Here is a 10,000-nt window from a genome sequence, read left to right as displayed (position 1 = left end):
TTGTTCCTCCAAAAAAGAAACTAGTTGCATTACTTGGTTACTTTTTATGGAAAGTAATGCATCTCCAGGACTTGACTTTAACATCAAATGCAGATAGATATCAGCCATTACCCATTTCAGATATCAGATATTAGCCACTCTGGTGGCTTGAGCATACTCTTTAAATTGTACTTTTCTTAAAGGTCACATCAAATAAAATCTAATTACCAGTGTTAGGAAGAGTTACTTTAAAAAGTAATGCGTTACAATATTGAGTTACTCCCCAAAAAAGTAACTAGCTGCATTACTTAGTTACTTTTTTAGACGTTATTTTTATTACCTGGCTTGATGTCTTTCCAAATTTGCAGGTTTTTTTTCTTGCATTATTTTTTAAATAGAAGAGCTCAGCAATTAACAACACACTGTAAAACCTACACCTTCATTTACCTTTAAAACAAAAGCCAAATCAAAGCCATGAAGATCAGCTGGTCTGTTTATAAGCTACGATGTTTACTACATACGAGCGATCCGCTGATGAATCGACTGATAATCGCGGCTTTAAAACGCTCCAGTGTCCCTGTATCTGTAGTTACACTCAGTAAACAGTAGTGGTGGGCACCTGTGGTGTCCTGGCGAGTGTGAGTAGCAGATGAAGCGCTGCCTCAGTGAAGTACAGGTTCTGTTTGGAGCGCAGACTGAGTTCTAGAGCACTGAGAACTGATGGCAGAACCGGCAGCTTCCGGACCACCTGCAGCCACTGCTCACCGTCTTCATCAGCCCGACACAACTCTTTAGACAGATGAAGGGCCAGAACACACACCTGACACAGAGAGAGAGAGACAGAGAGACAGTGGACAAAACTAGTCAGAAACATTATTACAAAGCATCTGAATGAATCTACAGCTGTGTATTGTATTTTAATTCAATTTCCTATTTTGTGTAGTATTTTCTTATTTGTGTATGTGTTTATCAAAAGTGTAATTGTGTTTATTTGTGTGTGTGTGTATTTATTATATAATGACTTTACAATTTTATTCATTGTTTATGTAATCTGCAATCCTATGGCAATACTTTACAAGTCATGCCAATAAAGCTCTTTTATTTCATGTATTTAGACATTATTATGCTGTATTGTTAACACATATTACATGGCTGTCTGGAATACTCGATTCTGATTGGTCAGTTGCAACAATCCCTAAAACAGAATAAAAATTTTTTGGGTGAACTATGACACTTACAGAGTCTCGCTGGTCTTTCTGGACATGTGGACTGTCGGTCTCCATACTGTCCTCCTGAACATCACCTCTCTGGATCATATGACGTGTGCTGTCAATCAATGCGAGGGCTTCATCCTGAACCATCTCACACACACACAGCAGCAGCTGGGGCAGCTGGGAAATCTCTCCTCCTGAAACAATAATCATTCAATTGACACTTTAACATTAGAAATGACTTTACTATTGCTATTCATGCAATTAATGCATCCTTGCTGGATAAAAAATTTATTTATAAAATAAAATAAATTAATAAATAAAAGAAAGAAAATTAATTAAAATAAAATTAATTGATACAATAAATGAAATAAAAATAATATATAATACAAAAATAAATAAAAACATATAAAACATAAATTAATTAAAATAAATTCAATAATTTATTAAAATAAACCAAAATATGACCATTAAAATAAAACAAATGCAAAAAATAAATGAAATAAAATAAAAATATAATACAAACATAAATAAAATAATAAAATATTTTTTATAAAATAAAATTAATAATTTACTAAAAGAAATGAATAAAAAACAAACAAAATAAAATAAATAATTAAAACAAAACTACATAAAAAAATAATAGCATAAAAAAATCATAATTAAAATCAGATCCTATACATTTAAGGTAATTTGCTTATTGACATTTTTCACATATTAATTGCAGAAATTATTTATCAGCCTATATATATCGTGTATATACAAAAGTATTGTGTATTAATAAAATAAATAAATAAATGAAATTAAAATAAATAAGGAAATAAAATGAAAATAAATAAAGAAATGAAAATAAATAAATAAAATGAATCTTTATAAATAAATTAATTAATTCATTAATAAAACGAAAATAAAAAAATAAAAACATTTAAATGAATAATTTAAAAAAATGAAAATAAATTAATAAAAAATGAAAATAAATAAAATGAAAATAAATAAATAAATAAAATGAAAATAATCAAATTGAATGAAAATAAATAAATAAAAATTAAATGAAAATAAATAAATAAAATCAAAATAAATAAAACAAAAGTTATTTAAATCAAAAAACTAAAAAAGTAAAAAGAAAACTAAATTAAACTATATAAAATATTATCTAAATAAATATTTAAAAAAAAAACGAAAAATAAATAAAATAAAAAGATAGCAAGATTATAACATTAAAAAAATTCATAATAAAAACAGATTATATATGATGAGGTTATAAATTAATAAATTCAAATGAATACAATAAATAAATAAAAATAAATAAAATAAAAACAAATCTAAATAAATAATAAAATAAAATATAACATACAACATAAAAAACTCATAATAAAAACATCCAATATGTTTGAAAGGTTATGTAAATAACATAACTACATCCTCTGTTCCTCATCAAATCCAATGATGCACAGATGAGCTCTTCAGTGTTTGGGCGTTCGGCAGTGACATTTACATTACACTGAACTGAACTTCAACTCTGAAAACTGGACTGAAGCGGTTTTAATTTACTAGAACTTCTATGTTAAGCTGCTTTGACACAATCTACATAGTTAAAGCGCTAGAGAAATAAAGATGAATTGAATGTACTGACCATTGAGTCCCTGAATCTGCAAGGCGAGGATGAGGCCTGACAGGAGTTTGGCTTTGGTTCGGTCCATGAGCTGCTGCTCGGCATGAAGGACGCTCTCCAGCATCAGAGACAGAGGCGGCAGGAGAGCTGGAGCCGACACCAACACACTGACACACACACACAGCAACAACAACATAGTGAGACATCATGGGAAACAAATAAACAAGATATTTTTATTATTGTATACACTATGTTTAGTAAAGCTACAACAACATTTAGCTAAAAAAAATAACATTACACGTATATTAACATGCAACTGCCAAATAGCTGCTCAAATACATTTTAATATCACTAATAATAATGATATTGCATTTTGTTTAAAGGCACCTTTCATGACACTCAAGGTCATCATACAGGACAGCTAGAACAATCAATTTAAATAAAAACACAATAAAAGTCAATAGAATACAACACAAACTTTAAAAGTGCAGTCGGATTAAAGAGAATAAGCTGTTCTAAACAGATGTGTTTAGAGTCTGGATTTAAATCGAGAAAGAGTCTAAATTACGGAGATCAGGAGGAAGTCCAAAGCTGAGGAGCAGAGTGGCTAAAGGATCTGCTCCCCATGGTGACAAGGCGGACAGAGGGAACAGTGAGGTGAATGGAAGAAGAAGACCTGAGTGTTCGACAAGGTGTGGCGATATGAACAAGATCAGCAAGGTATGGAGGAGCGAGATTGTGGATGGCTTTAAAAGTGAGAAGAAATATTTTATAATTAATTCTGAAAGAGATGGGAAGCCTGTGAAGCTGTTGTAGAATGGGTGTGATGTGACGGAGGGAGTTTTCGTGATAATACGGGCTGCAGCGTTTTGTACCACTTGTAATATATGAAGTGGATTTTATACTCTTTAAAGTGTGAAGTTAATGTATATATTCAAATTGTATGTGTATAATCTGCTTGTAGACTTGCATACCATTAGAAGAATTGCCAATCACAAGAAATGGATAAGTTATATAGTTATCAGGTTTGGGTCAGGGGTTAACCTAGATGGAATTTGGGGTCAGGGGTTAAACTAGGGGGTCTTGTGTGATACATGTAGAAATAAGGGAAAAACAGAGTATTTAAGCAGGCTAGAATTTGAGTGAGACAGAATTTTTCAGACAGAGATGCTACTGGGGGTCTTCTGAAAGTTCTCCTTTGTTGTCGACAATAAAGTATATTCTTCTGATATTCATAACCTCCAGACTGAGTTTGATTTAGTAAGAGAAAAACCAAGAAAACCACGACATATATAAGTAGAGTTTTCTTAAGGAGGCCGAACAGAAGGGAATTACAGTACTCTAAGCGTGATGTGACTAACCTATGAACAAGAATGGCAGCTGAATGAGGTGTGAGGGAAGGACGTAAACAATTTATATTTCGAAAGTGGAAATACGCCGACCTGGTGACATTATGAACATGTGAAGTGTATGAAAGGATGCTGTCGAAGATGACCCCCAGACTCTTAACCTGAAGGGAGGGGGTAATGACAGAATCATCTGGAGAAGCTGTGTGATTTGTTTAAAGTGGATCGTGTACCTATAAGTAGAGGTTCAGCTTTATTGTCATTTAATTTCAGAAAGTTTGTGGTGAATCAGGATTTGATGTCTGCAAAGCAGTTAGTAAGGGATGAAGGTGGGAATTTGTGGTTGGGTTTGGTTGATAGGTAGAGCTGGGTGTCATCTGTGTAGCAATGAAAATGAATTTGGTGTTTGCGGAAAATATAACCAAGTGGAAGAAGATAGATGATAAATAGCAGCGGACCCAAAACTGAACCCTGGGGCACACCGGTAGTGACGGGGACTGATGACGAGGTGACTGAGCTACTGGTATTGTTGCATTTAGAGTGTTTGCATTTAGCTTTTTCTTTGGTTTTAATATGTTTTATGTTAAGAGAACTATGAATTTTTATTACTATTAAAAAGTTGACAAATAGTAAGCATGTTTTATGAAAAAAAAACAACAACAACAGGGGATATAATTAACAATTATTAAAATAATACAACTAATAAAATATTTAAAATAAATATTATTATTTTAATATTTATTTTAATATATTAAAATAAATAAACATTTTATTTTGAGATTAGTATAAATTTAAAAATACACTAGAGAAAAATAAATAAATTTTGTGAAATAAATTAAATGTTTTTAATTTAGTAATTAAGTAAAGTAATTAAGTAGGAAAATACAAAGTAAAATCAAAAAAGTCAACCAGAAACTAAATGATTTCCAATTAATATTTTGTGTCAAGTTTTGGTGGTTTAAATTGGGTCTTAATGCTATATAGCTGCCTTTTACATTGCATGAGTCTTGCATGGTCATAACTTGAAAACCCCAGATTCAATAACAAAAACACACCTTTTCCACTGTTTGAGGAGGATGAGGAGCAGCGTGACCATCATCGATCCAAGACGCAGACAAAACACAGACTGAGACATCAGCAGCTGCAAAAGAGACATCACATTAATCATATTCAAGGCTTCTGTATTAATGTACAATAAGTGTGATGCAGCGCTGCACAATATATCATTTTAGCATCGATATCGCAATGTTTGCATCCGCAACAGTCCCATTGCAGGATCTGCAACATGGCGATAATAGTTGACTAGGAGTCATAGTGCAAAACACTCATAATGTCATTGCAAAGTTTAATCATGAAGTTACTGAAATGTTTGTAACAGAGAAAAAAAAATTATTAATTTAGTCTGGATTTAATTCTCTCCTGGATCTGACTAGTCTCTAGACCAAGGGTTTTTTAAACTGTGGGGTGCGTGAGACATTGAGGCATGCACCCAAGTAAATTATGATGATGATTTTTATGCGATCACTAGAGGGAATAATATGATTAGCATTAGCTCTACATCTAACTATGCATTCCAGTAAAACATATACAAATAAAATGGACCGGGTGCTTTTTAAAACAAATGATGACGGTGAAAGAATGAAAAAAAAAAAAAAACGGTGAGTGTCAGACAAAAAAGTGCCCTTCTGAATCAAGTCAGCAGGATGCCCTTCTGGATTTTTCACTTACTTCGAAGACACTACTGATTACGCTTACATGGATGTCTGTAATCTAGTTATTTGCCTTAATCTAAATAAGACAATATATAATTACGTGAAGTGCGTTTTGAATGTTGTGTCACCAGGCTATTCACATTTCATCCAGCTTGTCATGTAATTTTGGGTGTTTTATCTTCAATTTCTCGACTTTAACTGCAGTTCGGCAGTTTCACTTTCACTCATGAACATTACATTTATGTTCCCCCGTGACAAACTGGGGTCTTTGACGCAAATATGAAAGACTGGTGGAAGAGTGTTGTTTTTATTTATACCACACGTCGAATGGAAAGAAAAACAAATTCCGCATTTCAAGAGTTCACACTTAGCTGATGATCTATCAAAGCTTGTTTGGCATGCTGTCGCGGGAGAGAGCCGCGAGCTCAAGGGATCCTCGAGCCCGGGGCTTCCCCCCCGTTCGCAGAGCTAGAGGGGAGCCTGAGCTCGGTGGATCTCAGAATTCCCCGACTGCGATAGCTAAGGGAACACCTGAGAAGGGGGCTAAAGCGTGCTTGACTCTTAAGCATGATGTATATCTTTAGACGGTGGGAGGAAACCGGAGAGCCCGGGGAAAACCCACGCGGACACGGGGAGAACATACAAACTCCTCACAGAAAAGCCCACCGGCTAGGCGAAACTAGGCCGGTGGTGTTCTTGCTGTGGGGCTCTCAGTGCTAACCACTGGGCCACCGTGCCGCCTGATCAAGGTCAAGGAGGAGAATTGGGGAGGAAGGGGTTTCTTCCAAACGAAGATAAAGTGAACTGAAAACTGTGGTTCTTTACAGTAGCTTAGGGCTCATATGATTGGAAGATAATGATTGGCTAATACGAGACCGGCCGTGATAAATCAGAAGCACGTGATCCTCTCGAAATTAGTTTATAAACAAACTTCACTTCGTGATGCACAAGTGTGTGCTATGTTTACTTCAATAATGCCACTAATTTCTGCATACTCCACTCCATACTCTGCATACCCCACTCCATACTCTTAATTCCATTTCTGTTTAATTATGACTTTCGTCAGATTAAGGTCATTAAAAATCGCTGTTTACATGGTAGACTCTTAATCAGAGTATTGTCTAAATCGTATTAAAGTATTGTTGCCCATTTATACATACATAATGTTCGACTCAACCACACCGCCAGGGCTCTGCAAACCTGGCTTTGCGAAGCAGCATTTTCTGTATGTACGTACATCAGAAGCAAGTATGCTATGGCTCACGCTTATTGACAGCGTAAGATGATTTATGGTTAGTCGTGTCAGGAATCCAACCATGTTGTCCTCACAGAGACAGGCTCATCGCACTAAATCAGGTAAGCTATATATTTCTACTTCAATGCAATTGATGCTACGCACTTTAAAGGCAGCAATTAATTTGGGAGGGGTGTGGGCAAACTTGGGATGGCGTGTGTCCTAAAAGAGTGAAATTGCCCATACTTTGGATGGCGTGTGTCCTAAAATTGAAATTGACCAAACTTGGGAGGGCATGTGTCCTAAAAGCTTTAATTTAGTGTCTTCCACTTGACTGATGAAAATGCATGTTAAAAGCATGTGTATAACAAAACTTACCGCAGCTTTGGTCCCTTCCAACACATCCATGAAAAGCTTCTGGCGCACAGTGTCATCTTTTAGATGCATCACCTCAGACTAGACACACACACATGGTTAAATAGCTATGATAACCACAAGCATTATAATTGTCTTACAAGTTTTGTTGAGTGTGTGCTCACATGACTGGTGGAGAGTATTAATAGCGTCCTCCAGGCTGAGATAAGCATCTGAGACTCAGACAGAGAGCGCAGACCCTCCTCTTCACCATCACACGCCACACACACCAACTCCCGCACGTAGTCTGACCAGAACTCATAGCGCCGCTTACTGCTGAAACTCTCCAGAGCTGCTTTCAGAGACGGTTCCAACACACCACTGACAAACAAACAATATTACTAACACCATGAAATAAACAATAGACCATAACATAAAACAACACTTTTTATTTTGTCCCTATGATATATATATACATTTCATATTGCACAGTTGTATTTCTGCACTCGTCTTTTCCATTTCTATCCATTTCAAAATGGTAGTTTTCAAAAAACTAAATAAATATATAAAAACAAATTGAAATAACTTGCACATATAAAAGAAATCCCTTCGCATAAACAATGCAAGGCTTTGTCTGTGCTCTTCACAGTTAAAATGAAAGCCAACTGTTCAGATTTTTCCAAAATATCATGTTTTTTTTGTTCATCAGATGTATGAAACTTTATAAAAAAAGGCTCTAAAGGTCAAACGACAAAAAATAAGGTCAAGAATCTTGGTGTGACTCTGGAGTCAGATCTGAGTTTCAATAGTCATGTCAAAGCAGTCAGTAAATCAGCATACTATCATCTCAAAAACATAGCAAGAATCAGATGCTTTGTTTCCAGTGAAGACTTAGAGAAACTTGTTCATGCTTTTATCAGCAGTAGGGTGGATTACTGTAATGGACTCCTCACTGGCCTTCCCAAAAAGACAGTCAGACACTTGCATATCATCCAGAATGCTGCAGCCAGGATTCTGACCAGAAGCAGGAAATCAGAGCACATCACACCTGTCCTCAGGTCTTTACACTGGCTGCCAGTTACATTCAGAATAGATTTTAAAGTATTATTACTGGTCTATAAATCACTAAATGGCCTAGGACCTCAATACATTACAGATATGCTGACTGAATACAAACCTAACAGATCACTCAGATCTTTAGGATCTTATAAACTAGAAATTCAGTTCAGTCAAAGCAGGGTGAATCTGCCTTCAGCGACTATGCTCCTCACTGCTGGAATCAGCTTCCAGAAATGATCAGATGTGCTCCAACATTAGGCACATTCAAATCGAGACTGAAAACACATCTGTTTAGCTGTGCCTTTACTGAATGAGCACTGTGCTGCGTCCGACAGATCGCACTATTACGTTTTTTGTTTTCTTTTTCATCCTTGTATAACCTATTTTAACTCATTTTAATTTGTTTTTATCTGCTTTTAATAATTTTTATTGTCTGCATTTTATGTTCCTAAAGCACTTTGAATTGCCACTGTGTATGAAATGTGCTATATAAATAAACTTGCCTTGCCTTGCCTTACTTTAAAACAGTTGTTTTGGGTATTTCCAGCCAGTCTTTTTCAAATAATTTTAATTTGACAGTGCATTAGCATATGCATGTCTGTGTGTATCGTACCTGACAACATAGTAGATCTCAAGAGCGATAATCTTCATCACAAATGCACAAGACTCCAGAACACACGGCTACACAAAAACAAGCACAAAATCAGAAACAAAAAGATACAACAGCTCAAAATGGCTGTTCTTTATATAAATAATTATTTAGAACAATTACTTGTCAACTAATTTGTTACAATATTTACTAAACTTTAACAAAAGTAAAAATTAGATTAGTAGTTTATTAGATTAGGGATTCTCAACCGGTGGGCCGCAGCCCAGTAGTGGGCCTCAGCGATCCTGCAGGTGAGCCATGAGATTAAAATGAACTCTTAATATTATACTAGAATTTTTAGATTTCATTATTGATTTGCTATATCAAAATGATCAAAGTAATACACTTACTACTGTTCTCTGATTGACTACTACATACTCGGCGCAAAAACAACCTCATGATTAAGTCTGCAGCTAGGACACGCAAGTCTGTTCATTCACAAACTGCGTGAAGTGAAAGTGAAATTCTCTCTGTGTATTTTTGTGTATAACTATATAATATATCCTCATAGTTGTCTAAATTAACATCCAGCGATGTGTTTTATAATAGATACGCGCCCATATAGGAGGATCTAGTGAGACTCAATGGTGTTTCTGCCATAGAATGTCAAATAAACTTGCTGATGAGCTTCAGATGTGATCTGGCGGAGCTGTTCACTGCTCTCCCAATGACATCCAGCTACAAACTCAACCGCCATCAGATCGACGCGTTTCAACAGATTTAGGATGTTTACTGTATTTTACATTTGTTTATATACTTGTAAATAGTAGATATTTAACAGTAGATATTCAGTTAGTCCAGTTTAAAGCAGAAGCTGGTCTTTTGCAATCTCCCTGTTGACCTG

General features: G+C 35.2%; 2 protein-coding genes across 7 annotated transcripts in view; one reads left to right on the top strand and one right to left on the bottom strand.

The window, feature by feature from the left end:
• The window catches only part of cdk5rap2 (CDK5 regulatory subunit associated protein 2), a 635,428-nt gene that overhangs the window by 101,877 nt on the left and 523,551 nt on the right, over positions 1–10,000 (top strand). The window lies entirely within an intron of this gene.
• The window catches only part of nup188 (nucleoporin 188), a 71,579-nt gene that overhangs the window by 16,829 nt on the left and 44,750 nt on the right, over positions 1–10,000 (bottom strand). For all 6 annotated transcript variants that reach the window (XR_015519768.1, XR_015519767.1, XR_015519764.1 and 3 more), the window contains exons 29-35: positions 9,121–9,188; positions 7,634–7,829; positions 7,473–7,550; positions 5,204–5,289; positions 2,824–2,969; positions 1,218–1,387; positions 599–799 (exon numbers count right to left, since the gene is read on the bottom strand). Coding sequence is in view for 1 of the 6 variants with exons in the window: in XM_087300461.1 (XP_087156587.1) it covers positions 599–799; positions 1,218–1,387; positions 2,824–2,969; positions 5,204–5,289; positions 7,473–7,550; positions 7,634–7,829; positions 9,121–9,188 (945 nt within the window). In the remaining 5 variants the exon portion in view is untranslated. The remainder of the gene's footprint in view (positions 1–598; positions 800–1,217; positions 1,388–2,823; positions 2,970–5,203; positions 5,290–7,472; positions 7,551–7,633; positions 7,830–9,120; positions 9,189–10,000) is intronic.

This window comes from Danio rerio, chromosome 21 (genome assembly GCF_052040795.2).
Source record: "Danio rerio strain M-AB ecotype USA chromosome 21, GRCz13ab, whole genome shotgun sequence".
NCBI lineage: Eukaryota > Metazoa > Chordata > Actinopteri > Cypriniformes > Danionidae > Danio > Danio rerio.
The sequence above is the reverse complement of the archived record's forward strand: the minus strand, read 5'-3'. Positions and strand labels throughout refer to the sequence as shown.